The sequence below is a fragment of the Muscardinus avellanarius genome (genome assembly GCF_963383645.1).
Source record: "Muscardinus avellanarius genome assembly, chromosome: 16".
NCBI lineage: Eukaryota > Metazoa > Chordata > Mammalia > Rodentia > Gliridae > Muscardinus > Muscardinus avellanarius.
This window is the reverse complement of record NC_137802.1, coordinates 26,318,753-26,342,839: the sequence shown is the minus strand read 5'-3', so window position 1 is coordinate 26,342,839 and position 24,087 is coordinate 26,318,753. Positions and strand designations below refer to the sequence as shown.

At 50.8% G+C, this 24,087-nt stretch overlaps 4 protein-coding genes across 5 annotated transcripts in view; 2 read left to right on the top strand and 2 right to left on the bottom strand.

The window, feature by feature from the left end:
* Nucleotides 1-182: 182 nt before the first annotated feature.
* On the top strand, nucleotides 183-4,561 carry VMA12 (vacuolar ATPase assembly factor VMA12; the record flags this gene model as incomplete). The annotated part of the gene is made up of 6 exons (XM_080712921.1): nucleotides 183-393; nucleotides 1,780-1,853; nucleotides 2,089-2,178; nucleotides 3,839-3,881; nucleotides 4,087-4,199; nucleotides 4,466-4,561. 6 exons carry the CDS (start codon nucleotides 183-185, stop codon nucleotides 4,559-4,561), a joined length of 627 nt encoding a protein of 208 aa, XP_080569047.1.
* Nucleotides 4,562-9,072: 4,511 nt separating this feature from the next.
* On the bottom strand, nucleotides 9,073-9,898 carry SEBOX (SEBOX homeobox; the record flags this gene model as incomplete). Its single annotated transcript, XM_080712810.1, has 3 exons — nucleotides 9,073-9,450; nucleotides 9,592-9,752; nucleotides 9,868-9,898. The coding sequence occupies 3 exons, from the start codon at nucleotides 9,896-9,898 to the stop codon at nucleotides 9,073-9,075; spliced, it is 570 nt and encodes a 189-aa protein (XP_080568936.1).
* A 1,540-nt stretch (nucleotides 9,899-11,438) lies between these two features.
* VTN (vitronectin) lies at nucleotides 11,439-14,195 on the bottom strand (the record flags this gene model as incomplete). Its single annotated transcript, XM_080713389.1, has 8 exons — nucleotides 11,439-11,551; nucleotides 11,784-12,134; nucleotides 12,564-12,716; nucleotides 12,861-13,017; nucleotides 13,282-13,421; nucleotides 13,498-13,854; nucleotides 13,935-14,054; nucleotides 14,132-14,195. The coding sequence occupies 8 exons, from the start codon at nucleotides 14,193-14,195 to the stop codon at nucleotides 11,439-11,441; spliced, it is 1,455 nt and encodes a 484-aa protein (XP_080569515.1).
* A 4,503-nt stretch (nucleotides 14,196-18,698) lies between these two features.
* The window catches only part of SARM1 (sterile alpha and TIR motif containing 1), a gene marked incomplete at both ends in the record, with an annotated part of 29,139 nt that continues 23,750 nt past the window's right edge, over nucleotides 18,699-24,087 (top strand). For both annotated transcript variants that reach the window (XM_080712490.1, XM_080712489.1), the window contains one exon: nucleotides 18,699-19,165. In XM_080712490.1, coding sequence (XP_080568616.1) covers nucleotides 18,699-19,165 — 467 coding nt within the window. The remainder of the gene's footprint in view (nucleotides 19,166-24,087) is intronic.

Here is a 24,087-nt window from a genome sequence, read left to right as displayed (position 1 = left end):
CCCACAATGCCCCGCGCCGCGCCCCGCCCCCGCCCCACACTGCCCCGCGCCGCGCCGTGCCCCTCCCTCCGCCCCACACTGCCCCGCGCCGCGCCCCGCCCCGCCTCGCGAGCTCTGCTAGTTCCGGCGCGTCTCAGGCGGAAGTCCGAGTTAGGGGCACCTACCCAGACAGTCCGCTCGGAATGGCGTCTTCCTTGCTTGCAGGTGGGCGCTTGCTGCGCGCTTTGAGCCCCGGAGGGGAACTGGAGCCAGAGAGGCTTCCCCGGAAGCTGCGGGCCGAGCTCGAGGCCGCGCTGGCGAAGAAGCACGCGGGCGGTGATAGCCCCGGTGGCCCCCGACGCTTGGTTTCCTTCCGTCTGATCCGGGATCTTCACCAACACCTGAGAGAAAGGGGTGAGCCGGTCTGTAGCCCAGGGCCGCTTCCTTCTTTGCAGATCTACTCCCTCTTGAGGGATTTTTCCACTAGTCTCCTTCTGTGAAGTACTCCTGTAGCCAACCCAAGAGTTTCCTCATAAACCCTAGGGCCTCCCACTCACTCCCTATCTCCTATGGGAATTGATCATGGATGGCAGTCTGTGTGTGTGTGTGTGTGTGTGTGTGTGTGTGTGTGTGTGTGTTAGTTACTAGGGATTCAACCCAAAGGCTTTATACCTCCAGGCTACACCTCCAGCCATTTTTATTTTCATTTTTTTGTACCATGGTCTCAATCGGTTGCTGAATGTCTCATAGTTGCTCAGGCTGCCCTAGACCCTCCAGTTCTCCTGTCTCAGCCTCCCAAGTACTGATATTACAGGTGTGCGCTCGGCCGAAATTGCACCACGCCGGGCTTCAGAAATAGGTTTTGAGTTTTGGTCCTAGTTCTGTCACTATCTCCCTTGGAAGTCATTCCTTCTCCCTGCGCCTCCATTTTCTTTCTTGTCTGTAAAGGAAGGGAATTGCACAAACTGGCATGTAAGGTATTTTGCCAGAACGTAGCCTAGCCAGGTGTGGTGGTGCACCTTGTAATCCTAGTACTTGGGAGGCTGAGACAGGAGGATTGCAGATTGAAGGACAGCCTCAGCAAATAGTGAGATGCTTATCAACCTTGTGAAACCCTGTTTCAAAATAAACATAAAATAGGACTGGGGATGTAACTCGGAGGTAGAATGCCACTGGGTTCAATCCCCCATACCGCACACACACCCCTAAGCCAGAGGTGCTAAAGGTAGCAGTCTACGCTCAACAATTAGAACTAAAGAGGACCTCAGAAAGCAATCATCTGGTAGCTGGGCTTGGTGGTGCATACTTGTGATCCCATTACTTGGGAGGCTGAGACAGAAAGAACCCAGGTTGGAGGTCAGCCTCAGCTACTTAGGTCCTGTTTCACAATAAAGAATATGCCCCTGGGTTCAATCCCCAGTACTGCAAACAAAATAAAATTAAATTAAAGGAAAGAAAGAAATCTGGTAAGGTGATCTCTGAGTGATTTAATATCACAATGACCTACGCCCATTTAGGGCAGACTTACTTGTGGTCACAGGAATAACCTAACCCAAAGGCAAATGGCTATGTATTGGTTAGCACAGTAATTGAGAGCTGGAAGTTTAAGTCAACTTGCCCCACTAAGAAATATTTAGATGGAATTGTCTTAGATTTTTTTATCCAGTTGAAAATTATTCTGGGTGCGGATTGACATAGGGATGACCATGTTTTATTTTTGTAGAAGAGCTAGACCCTTTTCTGATCTTTTCAATCATAGTTCATTGTTCACTATGGTTGTGGAAACTTTTTTCCCCCCAGATTCCACAGTATACCTTCATGAGCTCCTAGAAGGCAGTGAAATCTATCTCCCAGAAGTTGTGAAGCCTCCACGGGTATGTAAAGGGTTTGCCTTTTAAATCTTTGGGTTTGGGGTGAGAGAACCGGGTATTGCCCTTCCTATTTGACAGCTTTGGATAACTAATGTTGAAAAACTAGTTTACAAAGCAGTGGAGGCATAACTGGTATGCAGGTCTTCTGGTGCTCCTTGGAACCAGTGGTTATGATATGCTTTCTAGCAAGAAATATGTAGAAGAATATCAGTCTTCATACATGGTTTTTCTTCTTTAGAACCCAGAGCTAGTTGCCCGGCTGGAGAAGATTAAGGTACAGCTGGCCAATGAGGAATATAAGCGGATCACTCGCAATGTCACCTGTCAGGTAAAATCTGCTCTTCAGTGCATGGACTGAGTAGCCCCTAAAAACAGGAGAAAGGCAAGAGGGATAAGAAAAAAAAAAACAACATGAAGACTTGGTTTATATCCTATTCTAGGACCATAAGAGCTCTGTGTTGCAAATTAAATATACTTTACAACTCATTCACTGAGACTCTGGGCTTAGATGATAACTGACTCTTAAATGTTGTCGAGGTGAAGAGTCCTGTAGCCTTGGTTTTTTTTCTCATTTGTGTTGTTGTCTTTTGTTCGTGGTACTAGGATTTAAACCCAGGATGTTTTACCACTAGGCTACATCCTCTGGTTTTTTATTTTTGTTTTATGGTGCTGGGGATGTAACCCAGGGACATTCTATCTCCAAGCTACACTCCCAGCCCTATTTTTAATTTTTTATTTTGAAACCGGATCTCACTGAGTTGTAAAGGGCCTCACTAAGTAGCCGAGGCTGTCCATGAACCACGGTCCTCTGGTCTCAGCCTCCCAAATGATGTGATTACAAGCATGGCTTATTCTTTATTTTGAAACAGGGTCTCACTGAGTTGCAAAGGACTTCACTAAGTAGCTGAGGCTGGCCTCAAACACCATGATTCTCCTCTCTCAGTCTCCCAAATATGTGCCACCATGCCTGGCTACATTCCCTGCTTTTGGGGGCGGGTACTGAGGGTGGAACCCAGGGGTTTTCTACCTCTGGGCTATACTCCCAGACCTATTTCATACTTTATTTGGAAACAGGCTCTCACGAAGTTGTTGAGAGCCTCACTATGTAGCTGAGGGTGGCTTCAAACCTGTGCGATCCTCCTGTCTCAGCCTCCCAAGTACTGGGATTACAGGCATGGGCCACCATGTCTAGCTCAGCAAAGCATTTTATTTTTTTTATTTTTTTTATTTTATTTTTTTTTAATGTGGTATTGGAGTTGGGATCCAGGGACTTTTTTTTTTTTTTTTTTTTAGGTGGTACTGGTGTTCCTGGAAGCCCTTCTACCTCCGGGACACACTCCCATGGGCTACACTCCCAGACCTATTTTTTTAACCTTTTCATTTGGAAACAGGTTCTCTTAAGCCAACAAGACTGGCTTCGAACCAGCTCGATCCTCCTGTCTCTGCCTCCCAAGCACAGGGATTACAAGCGTTCGCCACCACACCACACCCGGAGGGATCCAGGGACTTTCTGCCACCAGGCCTATTTTATATTTTATTTGGAAACAGAGTTTCCACTAAGTTGCTGAGAGCCTCACTAAGTAGCTGAGGCTGGCTCTGAACCTCTGCTATCCCCCTGTCTCAGCCTCCCAAGCGCTGGAATTACAAGCATGCGCCACCATGCTCAGCTACATTCCCTGTTTTGAAACAGGGTCTCACAGAGTTACTTAGGCTGGCCTCAAACTTGTGATACTCCTGTCTCAGCCTCCCAAGTATATGTACAACTTTTTTTCTGATAGGACTCCCTACTAATCTCTGGTATGCTCCTACCCTGAATCAAGAGAGGAATTGATGGGTACTGGGAACCTATGTCCTCTTCTCTGAAATGTTTGCTTTATGGGCCAGAAAAGAGAATGGTCCTAGACAAGAGAATACGGATTTAATATGTTAAGGCCTTGGGCTGACTTTCTGCTTTCATTCCAGAATCATCCACTCTTTCTTTTCCCCAGGATTCATGGCATGGTGGGACTCTCAGCGACCTGGGAAAACAAGGTGAGGTTCTGGGAAACCAGGAGCCAACTCTCTCCCTGGGAAGGTTGATGGCATTTCTTCCCACCCCTGCATTCTGGGTTTAAGACTAATCTACTCAGATTTGCTTTTGAAAAGAACCCAGTTTCTGGGAGAGGCGGCTGTGAGGTAAGAGGGCCTCCTGGAAAATGCCGACCTAAAGGTTTTTTCTCTGGGCTCCTCCCCAAAGTGAGGTCAGTGAAGGCTCTGGTCATCGCCATCTTCAACTTCATTGTCACCGTGGCAGCTGCCTTCGTCTGCACTTACCTTGGGAGCCAGTATATCTTCACAGAAATGGCCTCGGTGAGTAGACGCTTGGCAGGACAAAGTGCCCCAGGTGGGGGTGGTAGTGGGAAAGGGAGATGTAAGTGCATTGCACAGGTTAGAAATTGAACATATGCATGCAGTAAGCAAGGGGAGCGCTGGAGCCTTCCAGCATTCCCAAGGGCAGGTGATAATCCCAAGAGAAGCCAGGTCTGCTTTTCCTCCCCATCCCCACTAGAGGTGCTCAGGGCTGCAGCGCTGAGCGTTGCCCTGCATCCCCTAAGCCTAATTCTCCCCCTCCCTAGCGGGTGCTGGCCGCATTAATCGTTGCCTCAGTGGTAGGTCTGGCCGAACTATACGTCATGGTGCGAGTAATGGAAGGCGAGTTGGGAGAGCTGTAGCTGGTGCTTCGTCATCAAAGTCTGGAGAAGACTTTGGGTGCCTCAGATTTCTTTCTGTGGATCCTGACTCTTAGCCCATGAGGCTCTTTGTACTCAGCTCCAGTTAGAAGATGAGGCCAGACCACCTGCTGTTCCTGCCTGTCTTCTATAAATTTCCAGAGAGAGCAGTGGAGATTTGGACAACACTTCTTTAAAACTGAAAGAACCTCCGTACCTTCTCCTGACCCAAGCCGTCTTTTTAGTCCATTTGCCCACTCTCGGGACTGAGAGTTTTCTGTGAGAAGTAGGTGGAATCCAGGCCTTCCCAGAAGTAAACCGTACCGCCTTGAACTTGTCCAAGTGCACAAATCAGTTGCCATCCTTCATCCATACATCTCTGGTTCGGGCCTGTCACTGAGAGCAGAAGCCTCTAATAAAGCAGAAAGGTTTTCTCTCCACTTTATGCTGGAAGAAGAACCAGTCAGGAGACAGACGTCAAAGAAAAAGAAAGGTTGGTATGGGATGATGGAACTAGAAGCCAGGCAGCTATCTTTTTGAAAAAGGAAATGGTATTAAGCCTCTTTCCCAGAAGGCGAAACAGACTGAGAGAGATCAAATGGCCTGCTGTGGTCCTTTCTCTGTTAAATGGAGCCAAAGGCTTCTATGTTGTCCTGATATCTTTGTGTAATGTTAAACTTCTGAGAACTTAGGTATGTGGTACAATGATAGAATATATGTATATAAGACACTTGAAAGGGTATCATCTTTACATTATTTATCCAATAAATATTTATTGTGTCTAGTGTATTCTTATTTCAGATTCTGTGACAACACAAAGTACAAAGATTTTCCTAATTGTGTGAATTGTTCAGGGTCTGATCCTAACCGTAGGCTCCTCCTTACTGCTTGTTCACTATATCCTCCTGTTTCTGTGGTGCTGGGGAATAAGCCCAGGACCTTGCATATGCTGAGCAAGCACTCCACTACTGTGCTACATCCATCTTTCCTGTGGTCTTTTTATTCCCCCAAAGCTTTTGTATTTTGTGCGTGTGTGTGCTACTGAGGATTGAACTCAGGAGCATCCTACCTCCAAGCTACATCTTGGCCCTTTCTCTCCCCCCCCCCCCGGGTCTGGGGATAAAACCCAGGGGCATTCAACCTCCAAGCTACACCCCCTGCCCTATTTTTTATTTTGAAGCAGGATCTCACTAAGTTGCAGAGGGCCTCACTAAGTAGCTGAAGCCTCACTAAGTCCGCACATTGCGATCCTCCAGTCTCAGCCTCCCAAATGCTGGGATTACAAGCATATGCTACCACGCCCAGCTCATTTTGTTTTTATTTACGTGTGTGTGTGTGTGTGTGTGTGTGTGTGTGTGTGTGTGTGTGTTCTTGAGGATGAAACCCAGGGGCCTCTACCTCCGGGATACTCCCCCGACGTATTTTATATTTTATTTGAAAACAGGGTCTAAGTTGCTGAGAGCCTGAGAGCCTCACTCAGTAGCTGAGGCTGGCTCTGAACCTCTGTGATCCTCCTGTCTCAGCCTACCAAGTACTGGGATTACAAGCATGGGCCACCACACCTGGATTAATTTATTTTATTATTTATTTATAAATATTATTTATATATATATATATATATATTTTTTTTTTTTTTTGGTGGTACTGGGGGTGGAACCTAGAAGCTTTCTACCTCCGGGCTATACTCACAGACCTTTTTTTTATATTTTATTTGGAAACAGGGTCTCACTAAGTTTCTGAGAGCCTCACTAAATAACTGAGGCTGGCTTTGAACCTATGCAATCCTCCTCTCTCAGCCTCCCAAGCGCAGGGATTACAAGTGTGCGCCACCACGCCCGGCATGTTTTATTTTAAACAGGATCTCACTGCATTGCTGAGGCTGGTCTTGAACCTGCAATCTTTCTGTTTCGGCCTCTTAAAGTATTGGTGTGCACCACCACAGGCAGCTAGCTTTTATATTCTTATATACTTAGCTGGGTATTGTGGTACACACATCTAATGTCAGTACGTGGGAGACTGAAACAGGATCACAGGTTCAAGGAAAGCCTCAGCACATAGACTCATCAACCTAGCGAGACACAAAATGAAAAAATAGAGCTGGGAGTGTAGCTTGGAGATAGAATGTTCCTGGGTTCCATCCCCAGTACCCCAGACACACAAAATAAATATATATATATATATAGTGGCTCAGTAGACATTTTCTCTACAGTTTGTTAATCAAGAGAAATACCACCTGTGAGAAAATGTCTGACATTCCTAGTAACCTGAACTATTGAAGTTTGGGTCAAAAAGCTGTGCTGAAGTCTTGTGGGGATTTATGGCTGTGCTATGTCTGCACTCTGCTCCATCCTCCTAGCCTTGAGCTTCCAATTCCCCTGGTACCTGAAATTAGGTTGAAAGACTTCCAAATGTTAAAAAGATTTTAACTTGATCAGAATTCTGACCCTTGGTCATCTCATGGTGAAATTAAGGTCATCCACCTCTGCCTCCTGTACTGGAGATTGGACTCAGGGGCGCTCTCACTGAGCTGTATCTTTAGAGGGGTGGGGGGGGTGTGTGCGCGCACATGTGCGTGTACGCCCCTGAGTCCAATCTCCAGTACAGGAGGTTGAGGTTGTAGCTCAAGAGGTAATATGCTCATGTTCAATCCCGTTTTATATGTGCACATGTGCGTGCAACCCCAACCCTATTTTGGGGGGGGGGGTCTGAGGATGGAACCCCAGGGGCATTCGACCTCCGAGCTACATCCCCTGCCCTATTTTTTATTTTTATTATGAAACCGGGTCTCACTGCTCATTAAGTAGCTGAGGCTGTCCGCGAACCGCAGTCCTCCAGTCTCAGCCTTCCAAATGCTGGGATTACAAGCATGCGCCACCACACCTGGCTTCTGTTTTGTTTTTGTTTTTATTTTGAAACATGGTCTCCCTAAATTGCTGAGGCTGGCCTCAAACCTGCAATCCTCCCAAATACTGGGAATGCAGGTGTGCACCACCAGGCCCAGCCAGTACTTTTCATTTTGAGACAAGGTTTCACTTAGGTTGCCCCAGAGTGGCCTCAAATTTGCAATTCTAACACCCACCCCCCCAAGAAGATAGGGTTCCGAGCATATGCCACTGTGCCCAGCAAGATTGAAGTCACTTTCCTCGCTAATAGGATGGAATCGCCACTGGAATCCAATCCCCTCAGAAACTAAAAGGCCTGAATGGCATTGAGTACCTGGGAATAGAAAGGCAGAAGACCTAGTGAGAGGAGGAGGAGGAGGAATTGGCCACTGTGCAAAAAGGATAACATCTGCAAGGGCAGAGTTAGGACTAAGAGGGTCAGTTCTCAGCACAGAAGGGAGCCCTGCCTCAGCCACCTCCTCTCAGAATGCCAAGCTTTCTCCAGGACCTCTGGGTCCAGGAGTTAGCAAGAGATCAGAGAAACAAGTTTGAGGCCTTCCCAGTTTTTAATGGCAGGGGAAGTAGCCTTAGGTCTCACAGTACTCACACCTCAGGAAGCCCTTTACTTGTATTATTTCTTACTCTCAAAAGGGAGAGGAAGTAAGCATTATCATTCCTGCCCTTGAGTCAGGGAGAGTCACGGTTACCTAGCTGGGTGGCTCCAGAGGTGGAGCACCTGGAGTTAGTGGGGCCTGGGCAGGGGTACCGCACAGGCTCCCATCCCCCAGGCCTGTCAGCCTAACCCTTTCAATTAACCATCCCCCTGACTAATCCCAGGAGAAGCCTTTGTAATACCTCCCACCCAGAATCTGGGGAACCTGGCCCTATTTAGGGATTAGGTGATGGAGATAAATTTCCGGAGGCCTCGACCCCATTCATTTACAACACACAGCAATCCAGATTAAGGTAGAGTTGGGTTTTATTTGGAGATTAGATGGTATTACAGATGACAGTGATACCAAAACCCAATGCTTCTGCACCCCCCCTCCACCCCAAATCTGCCAGGTCGACTCCACAGCCCGACGTCAGAGGACAGCCAATCTGATGTTTGTGAAAATTAAATCGACCTAAGCCCCAAGTTCCTGTTTCTACTTTATTACTTTAATATCACTCCCTCTTAAGATCCATAGTTCTGATTAATTTGCCCAAGTGGTAGGAGGTCAGGAGAGGGGGTCCTGAACAGTAGAAGAGAGTCCTCCCTAGCTCACTTAGGCAAGTAATGATCTAGAGCCCCACCCCGGGACAGCCTCTTTTGAGGGAGAAGGTCATCAGCTGGGGTGAGCTTGACTGGTTCTCCAACTACGCCTGGCAGGAGGGGTAGAGAATATGACCCCCTGACCCATCCTTCTCTGCTACCTCCTACCAAGAAGACAGGCATAGGCCCCAGGAGCCACAAGAGAACCTGCTCTGGGCCAACCTGCAGCAGATGGAAGAAAGTAATCTCTGTGCTAAACTCTTCCCACTAGAGGCCTCCCTGTGTAAAAGAAGGGGCTAGGGGATCCAGTTCTGCTGTGTATAGTCCTAGGCAGGGCCATGAGGTCCAAAGGAGGGTCCCACGGATGCTGAACTACACTAGGAGTTTTCTACATTGCTGACAGTGGCAGAGGCATAAATAAGATCAGACAGGCTGCCCAGTGAGGTCTGAGGAGTGGCTCGCTCCAAAGAGTGGACTCCTGGAGCCCCTGCAGGTCCCCATGGGGGTGCAGCTTTAGCCCCTGCCCAGCCCTGTCCTAGCCCCATGCCGGGAGCTGTACAAGAGGCCTGTGGACACACAGAGGTATACTGAGCTGTGCTGGTGGTATGTGGAGGCTGGCCCAGCGTTCGGGGCTCCCAGGGCTGCTGGGGGATGTCTGGAAGAGAGCAGGAGCCCTGAGGAGGCTCAGGCCTAGGGCTTGGGCCTCCTGGCTTCCTGGTCTTGATTCTCTTGGCCCGACGGTTCTGAAACCACACCTGGGAAGGAAGATGAAGGGGTCTGTTCTGACTCCAGCAACCTTCTCTGGGTCAGGGAAGAACCAGAAGGCAGGATACCCAGAGACGGGGCTGCAGCTCAAGCACAGAAGAGTACCTGCTTTGAGCAGGGTTCTGGCTCACCTGTATCTTGGCTTCAGGTAGGCGGGTGACCCGGGCCAGGTGCTCACGGGTGCTGATGTCGGGGTAGGGACGTGCTGCAAACACTCGCTCCAGCTCTAGCAGCTGCCCAACGCTGAAGGTGGTCCTCCTTCTCCGGTGGGGACACAAGCCACTGGCATGGCCTGGGGTGGGGGTAGGGTCAAGCCAGGACCCCCTGCCAGAGCTTCCATCCAACCCCTGCACCCCACCCTCTTTTACCTTTCCCATCACACCCTGCCCATTTCCCCACCAGATCACCTGCTGGAGATGTCTCCACAGGGCTGGCCATGGAGCCAGCAGAGGGTGAGGAGCCAGAGGGCCTTGCCAGGGCTGTGCTCACACCGGGCCCTCTGTGTGGGGTTTTATGCTGCTCAGAGTGGCTGGCCCCGCCCCAGCACGGAAGAGGCTTAGAGCAGCTAGAGCAAGACAGGTCCGGAGAGAAAGGAAAGCCAGGGGCAAGGCTGAAGCTGCGCAGTTTGATGGCCCCTGGCCCGCCTCATTTCACAAAGGAAACTGGTCCCAGCCTCTCTCCTCAAACCTGCAATCTGTACTTTATGAATATCCTCCCAGGGCTTCTTTCAAGAAGCCATTGAAATCCATGCTTCTGGCGTCCCTAGGGCTTGGGCTATCTCTTCTGGAGTCTTCAGTGCCCAGGTCCTGGCCACATTCAAGGAACAGTGGGTGGAATCCTATTCCACAACTGAGGACTGGGCAGTGAATCACAGAATCAGGAGGACGGGGGAGCAGACAAGCCAGAGCCACCTGCTCTCAGCAGGGCTGGGGAACAGATGTCTTTTGGGCACCAGATTGCCCTCAGGGCTGCTTTAGAGCTCTGCTCTCATCTAACCCTTTCTATATGACCCCTCCAGGGCCCAGATGAGCTTTCTGGGGCCCAGGAACCTAGAACCAAAGGAAGCCTCACAGGTACAAGTGAAGGTTTAAGAAAGACGTTTACTTTTACAGTTCTCTTCCTTGAAAGTCTTCTGTGCCACTTGGCTAAGAGAAAGAGGTGCATGTGAATTTCCTTCCAGTTTCAGTCCTTCCTTATCTGTCTCGACCTCACTGCCCCCACACCAACCCCAGAATAGGCCCACCCTAGGGGTGGGTTTCAGGGAGCACGGAGACCAGTTCCTCAGTTGCTCGGGAGTAACTAGATTCTAGACTCCAGATGGGCAGAAAAGCTAAGCTCAAATTCCACAGCCTCTTGGTCCTTCTCTCCAAGGCCCTGGTCGGCTCTAAGGGCAAAGCCAGACTTACCAAAGAGGAACAACTTAGTAGCTTCTGTCATCATCACAGGGCTCAAGCATGGGCTCAGCAGCTGGTGGGGTGCTGGGGGCTCAACTCAAGAGAAGGAGTTGCTCCCCATCCACCAATTTTTCTGGTTCATGTAGAGAACCCTGAGTCTGGGCTACAGACAGTGAGGCTCCTCTCTGTTCCTCCTCTCTCAACCACTCTGACAGCCAGCTTGCCCTCCACCCAGGCATGAATCTGTTCACCCCAGTCAGGACAGTAGTCTTAAACTCAAGGCAAAAGATTTTTATTGGACTGGGAAGAGGCTGGGAAAGGAAGCTAATGGAGGCCCATCTGTGTGGGCACTGACTTTTTTTTTTTTTTCTATATACTGGGAATGGAACCCAGGGGCATTCTACCTCCAAGCTACACCCCCAGCCCTATTTTTTATTCTTTTTTATTTTTGAAACAGGGTCTCACTGAATTGCAAAGGGCCTAAGTAGCTGAGGCTGTCTGCGAACCGCGATCCTCCTGTCTCAGCCTCCCAAAAGCTGGGATTACAAGCGTGCGCCACCACGCCCAGCTCTGGGCTCTGACTTCTACTGAAGGTCAGGGGCCGGGCAGCCCAGCCAGTACTGAGCAATAGAGCGTGGGTAGGGAGGGTTCACAGTGTCCACCCGCTGAGTGCGAAGGTTCACTCGGTAGTATTTATCTGAAAGAGAGGATGACAGAGGATTATGAGACCCAGCCTGGCCCTGCCCACTCTTTCCCTGAGAAAGAAGATGAAGGTCTCTCCTGAAGGGAAAGTGTACATCTACCATGCAGCCAGGGACTCCCTGCCTGGCTTTCTGGGGTCACCGCCCTCAAGCCGTGTTCAGATCATGGGGACCAGAGCCAGCAGGGATGTCCCAGGCAAGATCAGCTTTGGGGAGGGGTACTCCTACCTCCTGAGAAGAAGTAAACGCTCTGGATGGGCTCGCAGGTGGCAGGCACAAGCCACTTCCTGTCGTAGTCGTCGTAGTTGTAGGCTTCCCACCTGCTGTCCTCATTGGAGAACAGGGAAGACCAGATGGAACGGGATGGCCGGTGGGAAGTCTGGCCGTGGTCGCGGCCACGGCCTCGGCCACGGTGGGAAGGGTAGCGTTTGCGGCTGCGGCGCCTAAACTTTTGTTTTTTGGCCTGGGAGGGCCGGGGTGCTGATCCTAAGATGTAGATGCGGCCAGCCATGGCGGCGTTTACTTTCCCAGGCACACCATGCCAGTCCCGGCTGATGAACTGGGGCTCCTTGGCACCACCTGTGGCAGGGAATGAGTTAATGAGGGACTTGGGGGCCCAGGCCCTGTCCCCAACAGGACCTTCAGAGTTCATCTGCTGCATCTTGCCCAAGGACACAGCAGGCTGGTGTCCGATCCCAGCACCTGGGCCTCAGACTCCCTGCTAAGTGCTCTTTCCTGTGTCTTCCCTTCACCATATCCCTGGTGTCTCCACTTCATGCCCCAGGCCTCCCCAAAACCTTCATCCATGGTTCCTCCCAAGGCTGGCTGTGCCTTTGACTGTGCTAGGCAAAGTCCAAGGTGTGGGTCCAAGTGAAGCCAAGCCTTCCCCCAAAGGTCAACAGAAGCAAAGTCTGGCCTGAGCAAACAGCTCTTAATCAATAGCTCCAAGAGCACAGCCCTCGCCTTTCCAGAGGTTCCAGCCCTCCTAAGACAAAAGCAAAGCCATACCAGAGGATCTGCCCCAAAAGAGCAGCTCAAAGATGTCCTCCCAGCTGTCCCGCTGCAGCAGGGCAAAGTGCTGAAACACGGCTGACAGGGAGCTGCCTTCACACTCCTCCTGGCTGGGCTGGTGCTGGAACTCGTACTCCCAGTACTTCTTCCCTAGGGGGAGAGGGGCTGGCATCAGGAGGGTGGGTGGGCTGAGCAAGGCTGGAGAGCCCAGAGGCTACCGAAGTTCCTGGCATGGGGGTGAGCATACAAGGAGGCCTGTCCCCAGAAACCAAGACCACTCCATCCCCTGAGTACCCTTGAAGAAGTAGACCCGCTCCCGGCCACTGTAGCTATGGGCAGGGAGGGCCAAGGCTGCGTCCACATTGTCCGGGATGCCAACGAAGCCTTCAGAGATGTTTCGGGGGAAGTCGGGGTCCAGAACCCCATCCTCAAAGCGCCAGTACTGACTTCCCTGAGAGAAAGGAAAGGTGAAATGGGGTGAGGAGGCAGCCATTGGTTACAGAGGCAGGGAGCCCTACCCTAGAGTGGCTGTCCCCACCTCCAGGCTTGCCACCCAGGACCCGGAGCCTCAGACTGCCTTGTTCTCATGGAGCCCTGGCCAGGTACCACAGGGCCTGGATCTGGTCTTCCTGCCCACAGAGACCCTGGGCATACCAGCTCTCAACCCCTCCCTAGATGTCCTCAGCCCGACCCACGCCCCTGGGCCCGGCGGCACCTTGAAGAGGTAGGTTTTCCCTTGACAGTTGATGCGGGTGAAGGCAGCATCAATGGGGCCCTCGATGCCCCAGACATCTCGGATAAGCTTGGGGTACCCAGGCCTCACTGCCATTTCATCTAGCTCATAGCAGTACTGTCCTAGAGTGGAGGGGGCTGTGTGAGGGAGAGACCGCTCCTGGGGCAAGCCCCCACCCAGGCCCAGCCCTGGAGTCACCTCGGAAAGCGAAGACAGAACCATTCTTGAGGTCTGTGAAGGCGTCGAAGGGCTTCCCACTGCACAGCTCTTCCTCTGCAGAAAACCCAGAGGTCCCACGATCCCCCATCTCAGGTCTTAGGGTTACCCCCTCAGGTTCTGAGGTCTCCACCTCAGGCCCTTGGGGGCTCGGCCCATAATTAGAAACCTCTTCCTCAGGGGTCAGAACAGGCTTTGTCCCAGGAGTCCCTTCCAGCTCAGGCTTCGAGGAGGGGCTCTCGGGCTTCGGGTAGACACTGGTGGTGTTCTGGGTCTCCTCATGGTAGTCATAGGTGCCATATTCATCTTCTGGCAGATTGAACACATCCCCACGAGTGACTGCAGCCAGAGTGGGTGGTAGTGAGTCTCAGCTGTGGAGAGGACACAGGTGTACCCCTCCCCCCAGGCTCTGAGCACACCTTTGGGCTTGCACTCAGCCATGTAGTCCATGCAGCAGCTCTGGTAGTAAGTGCAGAGCTCATCACACTGACACTTCTTTTCAGGTGTGAAACCCTCAGTACAGCGGCCCTTGCATGACTCTGTAGAGAGAGAGTGTCAGTTGACATAGTCCAGTCCACCCTCACCCACTCTACACTACCCCAATACCCTTCCGCACCTTGGTCGGCCAGAGCACCCCATGCCAGCAGAGCCAGCACGAGAAGGGGCCTTGGGAGTGCCATGGCGGGGCCTCTCGCTGAGGGCCTGGCAAGCTGGCCTTGGAGCTCCTGCGGCCTCTGCTCTGCTGCCTTAGGAAGGGAGAGACAGAATGGCAGGAGAGGAGCAGTCCTTTCTGCCGCTCTGTTTGCTCAATCTCTAGCCCAGCCCCCCAGTTTTGCAGCTCCAGAGGCTGCTGCAGCAAAAGGTCACATTCCCAGAACCCTGGACCTGGGGAAGCTGGGAGAGAGCCCAGCCAGACTCAGGGTCATCAGATCACCAGGATAGGGAACAACTTAGTGGATCTGGAAGGCAGAGAGCCATGCTGTCCCTGGGAAAACGGCTTTACCTTTCTGAGTCTTAGTTCTCAGCACATGGGATTAATAATATTTTGCCTCATAGGTGTTGAGAGATTACATGAGCTAGATCAGATAATATATGTAGGGCCTGGAGTCACTTCAAATTCATTCCCGTAGCTGCTAGGAATGGTGGTACACACCTGTAATCCCAGTATCTGGGGGGTTGACACAGGTGGATCACAGGTTACAGGCCAGCCTCTGCATTTAGCAAGACCCTGTTTTTTGTTTTTATGGTGGGGTTTTTTGTTTTTGTTTTTTTTGTGGTTACTGGGATGGAACTCAGGGGCATTCTACCTCTGAGCTACACGCCCAGCCCTTTTTATCTTTTGTTTTGAAACAGAGTCTCACTGGGTTGCTGAGTCTCACTACATTGCTAAGGCTGTCCTCAAACCTGTGATCCTCCTGTCTCAGCCTCTCAAGTACTGGGATTACAGGTGTGTGCCACCACACCAGGTAGTCTTTCTGTGTCTCTGTGTGTGTGTGTGTGTGTGTGTGTGTGTGTGTGTGTGTGTGTGTGTACCACATACAGAACCCAGGGATGAGGCCGGGCATGGTGGCACACGCTTGTAATCCCCGCACTTGGGAGGCTGAGACAGGAGGATCGCACAGGTTCGAAGCCAGCCTCAGCTACTGAGTGAGGCTCTCAGCAACTTAGTGAGACCCTGTTTCCAAATAAAATATAAAATAGGTCTGGGAGTGTAGCCTGGAGGTAGAAAGCCCCTGGGTTCCACCCCCAGTACCACCAAAAAAGAAAAAGAAGAAAAAAGAACCCAGGGACTTTCTACCTCTGAACCATACATTCAGCTTATTTTATGCTTTTATTGTGAAATAGGGCCTCACTAAGTTGCTGAGGCTGGCCATGAACCTGTGATCCTCCTGTCTAGCTTCCCAAGTACTGGGATTACAAGCGTATACTTCACCCAGCACTCTTAAAACTCTTAAAGCATTTATTTATTTATTTATTTATTTATTTATTTATTTATTGTGATACTGGGGATGGAACCCAAGAGCAGTCTACCTTTGAGCTACATCCCCAGCCTTATTTCTTTTTACTTTTTTTTTTCAGTACTGGGGATGGAACTCAGGGGCATTCTACCTCTGAGCAACACCCCCAGCCCTATTTTCTTTTTATTATTCTTTATTTTTGAAACAGGGTCTCACTGAGTTGCAAAGGGCCTCATTAAGTAGCTCAGGCTGTCAGTGAACCATGATCCTCCTATCTCAGCCTCCCAAATGCTGGGATTACAAGCGTGCACCAGCACTCTTGGCTTCTTAAAGCTTTTCTTTCTTTCTTTCTTTCTTTCTTTCTTTCTTTCTTTCTTTCTTTCTTTCTTCCTTTCTTCCTTTCTTTTTTATGGGTCTGGGGATGTAACCCAAAGGCATTTGACCTCCGAGCTATACACCCTGCCAAATTTTGTGTGTGTGGGGGGGTACTGGGGTGGAACCTTTCTACCTCCGGGCTATACTCCCAGACCTATTTTTTATACTTTATTTGGAAACAGGGTCTCACTAGGTTCCTGAGAGCCTTATTAAGTAGCTGAGGCTGGCTTCGAACCTGTGCAATCCTCCTGTCTCAGCCTCCCAAGAGCGGGGATTACAAGCGTGTGCCACCACGCCCGGCCAATTTTTTTTTTTATTATTCTTTATTTTGAAACAGGGTCTCACTGAGTTGCAGAGGTCCTCACTAAGTAGCTGAGGCTGTCCACGAACCACGATCCTCCAGTCTCAGCCTCCCGAATGTTGGGATTACAAAATTGCGCCACCACGCCTGGCCCCCTTCCTTCCTTCTTTCCTTCCTTCCTTCCTTCCTTCCTTCCTTCCTTCCTTCCTTTCTTTTTTGTGGTACTGGGGATGAAACTCAGGGGCATTCTACCTCAAAGCTACACCCCTAGCCCTACTTTTTCATTATTTTTGAAACAGGGTCTCACTGAGCTGCAAAGGCCTCACTAAGTAGTAGCTAAGGCTGTCTGGGAACCATGAACCTCCTGTCTCAGCCTCCCACATGCTGGGATTACAAGTGTGGGCCACTATGCCTGGCTTTCAAAGCCTCATGACGCACCTGTGGGGTAGGATTAGTGTTTCATTTTGTAACTCTAGGAGCCACCAAAGTCCATAGAGAGACTGCCAAAATCAGAGAGGATACTCTTTTCTGATTACAATATAGTAAAAGTCAGCTGGAAATTCAGGATCACATCCTCCAGGATGTGGGAAGCTTTCAGAAGCCTGAGGATGTCTGCAATTGGGACACAACCCAGGCATTCTGTGCCAGTAGGCATTTTCTAGCTAGACATATCACACTTTTTATGATAATCTAAAAATCTGCTAAAGAAGCCTACTTTACAGACAGGGAGACTGAGGGCGGGGACAGGGAGTGACCTACCTAGATAATATGTGAAGTAATAGAAGCCTCTGGAATCCAATCTCTTTTCCTGAGAACACTGTTTGGAGAGACCAATACACCCACAAGGAGAAGCCAGAAATGACACTTTGTACTTTTATGTTTAAAAATAGAATTTTCCCAGAGTACTTACCATCACTCCCCTCCCCCTTTTCACCGCCTTTTCCCAATGGCTGGATGAGCACCCAGCCTGGGATGCACCTGATTAAACAAATCCTTCAGCTGGGAATGGGGTCACATGCCTGTAATTCCAGGACTCAGAAAGCTGAGACAGGAGGACGGCAGGTTCTAGGGCAGTCTCAGCAGATTAGCAGGGCCCTCAGCAATTTATCGAGACCCTGTTTCAAAATAAAAAATAAAAACAGAGCCGGGCATGGTGGCACAGGCCTGTAATCCAGTATTTGGGAGGGTGAGACAGGAGGGTCTCAGATTCAAGGACAGCCTCAGCAAGTAGTGAGATTCTCATTAATTTAGCAAGACCCTGTTTCAAAATAAACATAAAAATAGGGCTAGAGGTGTAGCTCAAAGGTAGAATGCCCCTGGATTTGATCCCCAGAACCACAACAAAATAAAATTAAATAAATAAAAAATAAAAGTGGGCTGGGGTGTAGTTCAAAGACAGAATGCCCTTGGGTCCGATCCCAAGTACCCCAGTACTCTCCCCCACACACAAAGTTTTAAGAGTGCCAGGTGTGGTAGCACATGCCTATAATCCCAGTACTTGGGAGGTTGAGACAGGAGGATCGCAGGTTCGAGAACAGACTCAGCAATTTAAGGCTGGAATCTCGTGAGACTATTTCAAAACAAAAAAAGGGCTGGGGGTGTAGTTCAGAGGTCGAATGCCCTTGGGTCCTACCCCAAGTAGGACACACACACACACACACACACACACAGTTTCAAGAGTGCCAGGCATGGTAGCGTGGTAGCGCACGCCTATAATCCCAGTACTTGGGAGGCTGAGACAGGAGGATCTCAGGTTCGAGAACAGACTCAGCAATTTAACGAGGCTGCAACCTTGTGAGACCGTTTCAAAACAAAAAGGGCTGGGGGTGTAGCTTGGAGGTAGAATGCCTCTGGGTTAAATCCCCAATATATATACATATATATACATATATATATATGTGTGTGTGTGTGTGTATGTGTGTGTGTGTGTGTGTGTGTGTGTGTGTGTGTATATATATATATATATATATATATTTTTTTTTTTTTTTTTTAAGCTTTGAGTTGTTCCTCTACCCACAAGGAGGGGAAGGGGTTCTTAGTGATGCTGCTCTTACGTCATCCGGGCGGGAGCAGAGAGCACTTTCCCAGCATCCAGTGCAAGGCAAGGGATGCGACTAGGCGGGGCGGGGCCGGTGGGCGGGGGCGGGGGGCGGTGCCGGTGGGCGGGGCCGGGAAGGCTTTGGGGCGGGGCTTCGCGGGCGGCGGGCCGGAGCCGGCTCCGGGACTCGGCTGCCCAGGGGCGTGGCTGCTGCAGAGCGTCTCGCCCCGCGGAGTGGGGTCCCGAGCCGCGCTTTGTTCCGGCCCCGCCTGCCCTGCCTCCGGCGTCCGGAGCCGTCCTTTGCCTCCTTCCGCCCGTTCTCTGCATCTGGCCGGCACCCCTCCCCGAGCGCTGCCCCCCAGCCAGCCCTCCCGTCCCTCCAACTTCTGGCCGGCGCCCCTGCCGGGCGCAGCCTCTGCCCCTCCGCCCTCGCGGAGCCCGGTTCCCGAGGTCGGGGTCGCCGGCCCGGCCCGCCCTCCGGGCTGGGCATGCCCCCCGCAGCCCCGGGCCCATGGTCCTGACGCTGCTCTTCTCCGCCTACAAGCTGTGCCGCTTCGCCATGTCGAGCCCGCGGCCGGGCGCGGATCGGCTGCTGGTGCCGGGCCCCGATGGGGGCGGAGGTGCGGGCCCGTGGTGGGCTCCAGGCGGCCGCGGGCCCCGCGAGGTGTCGCCCGGGGTGGGCGCCGAGGTGCAGGGTGCCCTGGAGCGAGCGCTGCCCGAGCTGCAGCTGGCGCTGTCCGCGCTGAAGCAGGCGGGCGCCGCGCGGGCCGTGGGCGCCGGCCTCGCCGAGGTCTTCCAGCTGGTGGAGGAGGCCTGGCTGCTCCCTGCCGTGGGCCGCGAGGTGGCCCAGGGTCTGTGCGACGCCATCCGCCTGGACGGGGGCCTCGACCTGCTGCTGAGGCTGCTGCAGGCGCCGGAGCTGGAGACACGCGTGCAGGCCGCGCGCGTGCTGGAGCAGATCCTGGTGGCAGAGAACCGGTGAGCGCGGCCGGCTGGGGGAGAGCGCGCGGGGTGTGGGGTCGCCAGGGCGGCGGAGTACCTGGGCGAGCCAGGTGTGCCTACCGCACCCCACACATCCCCACGCTGCACCCCTAGTAGGGATAGGTGCGTCCATTTTACAAATGGTGAAACGGAGGCTTGGGAAAGTTTAGTGACTTGCCCCGTGTCGTGCTGAGAACTAAAAGTGCAGAGAGAATTCACCCCCAAAGATAGAGGGCTAAGGGATGGAGACAGGGAAAGAAAGAAGTTCCGTAGGACAGGAGCTGCCCTAGCTCTATGGATGGAGACGGCTTCCCAGTGCCAACGGTCCCCTAAACCCATAGCTCTCAGCCTGGCGTCTGGGTGCCCTTCTCTACTACCTTCTCTCCCGACCAGGCATGATCTCATTCTGCAGCTGCTGCTGACAGAGAACAGAAAGTGTTCTGCTGGGGAGAGCGGGTGGGGACAGAAGAAGCCCACGTGCAGGGCCAGGCAGGAGTCTTCTCCTTCCCTGCACAGGACCAAGATACAGCAGTGGGGTTCCCCTGGGCCTGGTTGCTTCTCCTTTGCTTGCCTATTTGGGATCTCCCCTGGATTATAAAGACCCCCGGGGACTCAGGTGCTCTCTCCTGTGATGCCACAGCAGCCAGGCAGTCACACTCCAGACTCTTGTGAAGTGTGTGTGTGTGTGTGTGTGTGTGTGTGTGTGTGTGTGTAATACTGAGGTGGAACCCAGGGGCCTTTGACCCCTGGGCTATATCCCCAACCCTATTGTATTTCTCATGTGGAAACAATGCCTTGCTAAGTTGCTGAGGCAGACTTTGAATCTGTGCTCCTCCTGTCTCGACCTCCCAAATACAAAGATTACAACCATATGCTACCACACCCAGCTTTTCTTGCTGAATTCTGAGGCTCCTTAGGTTTATATCAGTTTTGAAAGAGTCACTTCTGGGTCATACAGGCCTCATAAATGAGATGAGAGCGGGGTGGGGTGCTTTCTTTCCATTTTCTACTTTGTAATTGGTGAAAATGATACAACTGTCTAAAATTCATGAAGGAAGCTGGGCATGGTGTATGCCTGTAATCCAGTACTTGGGAGGATCATAGGTTTGAGGACAGCCTCAGCCAATAGCGAGACTCATCAAACTAGCAAGACCCTGTTTCAAAATAAAAATAAAATAGGGCATGGGTGTGGCCCAGAGGTAGAATGTCTCTGGGCTCTATCCCCATTGACACACATGTAACACACACACACACACACACACACACACACACACACACACATGCATGAAGGAAGCTGGGAGTGGTGGCACATGCCTGTAATCCAGTACTTTGGAAACTGAGATGGAAGGATCACAGGTTCGAAGCCAGCTTAAGTAATTTAGTGAGGTCCTCAGCAACTTAGCAAAACTGTTTCAAAATAAAAAGGACTTGGGATGTAGTTCAGAAGTAGAATGCTCCTGAGTTCAGTCTCAGTAGCCATTAAAAAAAATGAGAGAAGCAATGCAGCTTAGGAAAACAAGACAGAGCTCTCCTCACTTAGCAAATCATTAGGCTCTCATCTAACGTCAGGTGCCCTGATGGGGGCAGGCTGTGAACTTGAAGGGGCTAGCAAATGGAGTGGGTACTCACCCAGTGTAGGGGCACCCGGGTCCATGTGTGGGCTTTATTTGTGGGTTGGGGCAGCTATAACTAGAACCCATACAAAGTGGGTGCACCCAGCACTCTAGGAAGAAGAGGGATGGAAAATACAAACAGTACTGACTTTTTTTTTGGCACTGGGGGTTGAACTCAGAGGTATTCTACCTCCAAGCTACACTTCAGTCCTATTTCATTTTAATTTTTGAAACAGTCTTGCTAGTTTGATGAGAATCTCACTACTTGCTGAGGCTGTCCCTGAACTTGCGATCCTCCTGTCCCAGCCTCCCTAGTACTGAGATTACAGTCGTGCACCACTGCTATGCCTGGCTCAGTACTGATATTTCTCAAGGCTGAAAATGATAATCCTCACCTGGTGCATAGTTAATAAGCAAGCACTCACTGATGCCCCTGCCGGTTCCACTTCAGGACCAAGGACAGAGCCGAGTGCTTTTGGTCAGAATCAAACAACTTCCCAAGAAACACAGGGTCTCTGAGCCCTTCTAAGACTTCCCAGGGACACGGCTGGAAGGGAGAGAAGGGGGGCAACTCACTCAGAATTTGTGTTTAAGAAGCCCCCCCTTTTTTTGGTGGTCGTAGTACTGGGGGTGGAACCCAGAGGCTTTCTACCTCCGGGCTATACTCCCAGACCTATTTTATATTTTTATTTGGAAACAGGGTCTCACTAAGTTGCTGAAAGCCTCACTAAATAGCTGAGGCTGGCTTCGAACCTGTGCGATCCTCCTGTCTCAGCCTCCCAAGTGCGGGGATTACAAGCGTGCGCCACCACGCCCGGCTAAGAAGCCCTTTTTCACCAGGCATGGTGGCCCATACCTGTAATCCTAGTACATGGGAGGCTGAGACCAGAGGATTGCAGGTTTGAAGACAACCTCAGCAACCTAGTCAATAAGTCCCTCGGGAACTTAACAAACAACGCCCTGTTTCAAAATAATAATAATAAAAAAAAAATCGAGTGGTGGTGCACACATCTGTAATCCCAGTACTTGAGAGGCTGAGAAAGGAAGATCACAGGTTTGAAGCCAATCTTAGCAACTTGGTGAGGCTCTTAGCAGCCTAGTGAAATCCTGTTTCCAGTTAAAAATAGGACAAGGGATGTAGCTTGGAGGTAGAATGCCTCTGGTCCAATACCCAGCACCACACACACAAAATAAATAAAAAGGTTGGGGTAAAGCCAGGCATGGTGGTGCACACTTGTAATCCCAGTACTTGGGAGGCTGAGATAGGAGGATCGTGGTTCACAAACAGCCTCAGTTACTTAGTGAGGCCCTTTGCAACTCAGATCCTGTTTCAAAATAAAAGATAAAAAAATAGGCAGGAGGATGAGACCAGAGGATCACGGTTCGCGGACAGCCTTAGCTACTTAGTGAGGCCCTCTGCAAATCAGTGAGACCCGGTTTCAAAATAAATAATAAAAAGCCAGGCGTGGTGGGTCGCACATGCTTGTAATCCCCCACTTGGGAGGCTGAGACAGGAGGATTGCACGGGTTCGAAGCCAGCCTCAGCTACTTAGTGAGGCTCTCAGCAACCTAGTGAGACCCTGTTTCCAAATAAAACATAAAAAAGGTCTGGGAGTATAGCCCGGAGGTAGAAAGCCTCTGGGTTCCACCCTCAGTACTACCAAAGAAATAAAAATAAAAAAAAATAAATAAATAATAATAAAAAATAGGGCAGGGGGTGTAGCCCGAAGGTCGAATGCCCCTGGGTTCCATCCCCAGACCTGCAAATAAATAAATAAATAAATAAATAAATAAATAAATAAATAAATAATAGGGCTGGGGATATAGAAGGTAGAATGTCCCTGGGTTCAATTCCCAGTACAAAAAAGAAAGAAAAAAGGGAAGAAAGAAACTTTCCTCCTCCACCAACTAACACCACCTCCCACACACACTCTGCCCCCTCCCTTTTTTGTGTGGGATACACTTCCAGATCTAATTTATATTTTATTTTGAAACAGAGTCTCACTAAGTTGCTGAGAGCCTCACTAAGTAGCTGAGGCTGGCTTCGAACCTGTGCGCTCCTCCTGTCTCTGCCTCCCAAGCTCTGTGCTTCCTCCCTTTTTTGTGGTACTGGGGATCGAACCAGAGACAGTCTACCTCCAACCTACATTCCCAGACCTTTTTTTAATCTTTTTATTTTGAAGCCAGAGTCTCAATGAAGGTCTCACTAAGTTGCTGAGGCTGACCTTGAACCTGCAATCCTCAAGTTGGGATTTTAACCCACACCTATGTGATTACAAAGCATATGCCCATTTTATCAGCCTCGGTCTCTTAGTCCACAGACTTGGGAGCTGCATGGACAGTTCTCACAATCAGCATACAATTTAACTCTAGAAAGGTGCCAGGTGAGCAGGTGCACAGGGATAGGCAAGGTAAGGGGGTCAAAAGACTCAGAATAAAGTCCTAGATCTGAACTGGTGCTTCTGAGCAAGCCCTTCCCTGTACTGGGCCTTAGGTAGGTCCTCTGAGAATTCGAGTGTTGGATTAGATGATTTATTTTGTGTATGTGTGTGGGAGGTGTACTGGGGATGGAACCCAGGGGGATCCTACCCCTGAGTTACACCCCTAGCCTTGTTTTATTTTTTTTTATTGAAACAGGCTTTTTCACAGCTGGCCATGGTGGTACACTCCTGTAATCCCAGTACTTGGGAGGCTGAGACGGGAGGATTGCAGATTCCAGGACAGCCTGAGCAAATAGAGAGTTCTCATCAACCTAGTGAGACTCTAGTTCTTAAAAGAATAAAATAGGGCTGGGGGTGTAGCTTGGAGGTAGAATGCCTCTGAGCTCAATCCCCAGTGACACACACAGAAGGAAGAGGAGGAGGAGGAGGAGGAGGAGGAGGAGGAGGAGGAGGAGGAGGAGGAGGAGGAGGAGGAGGAGAAAAAAAGAAAGAGTGTCTCACTAAGTTGCTATGGCTGGACCTGTGTGGTCCTCCTCTCTCAGCCTCCCAAGTACTAGAAGTATGTGCCACCACGCCCAGCAGGTGTTGACCTTTGGAGACAGACTAACCCCAGCTGTGCCTCTATGTGGCTGTGTTCACATCCCCAGCTGTCTCTGTCAGTGGCTGTGACTCTGAACGTCCTAACCTCCCGAGCCCTGCTTTATCATTGGTAAAAGGAATAACTGCCGTTCCCGCTGCATGGGGTGATTAGGACCCACTTGTTCCTTTGGAGATTGGTAACAGGGAAGCTCAGTGGTCAGCTCAGCAGTTTTTCTGTCCTGATGGCAGGCGCTGGACTGAGCCGGGCCCTGTATTAGGCAAAAGC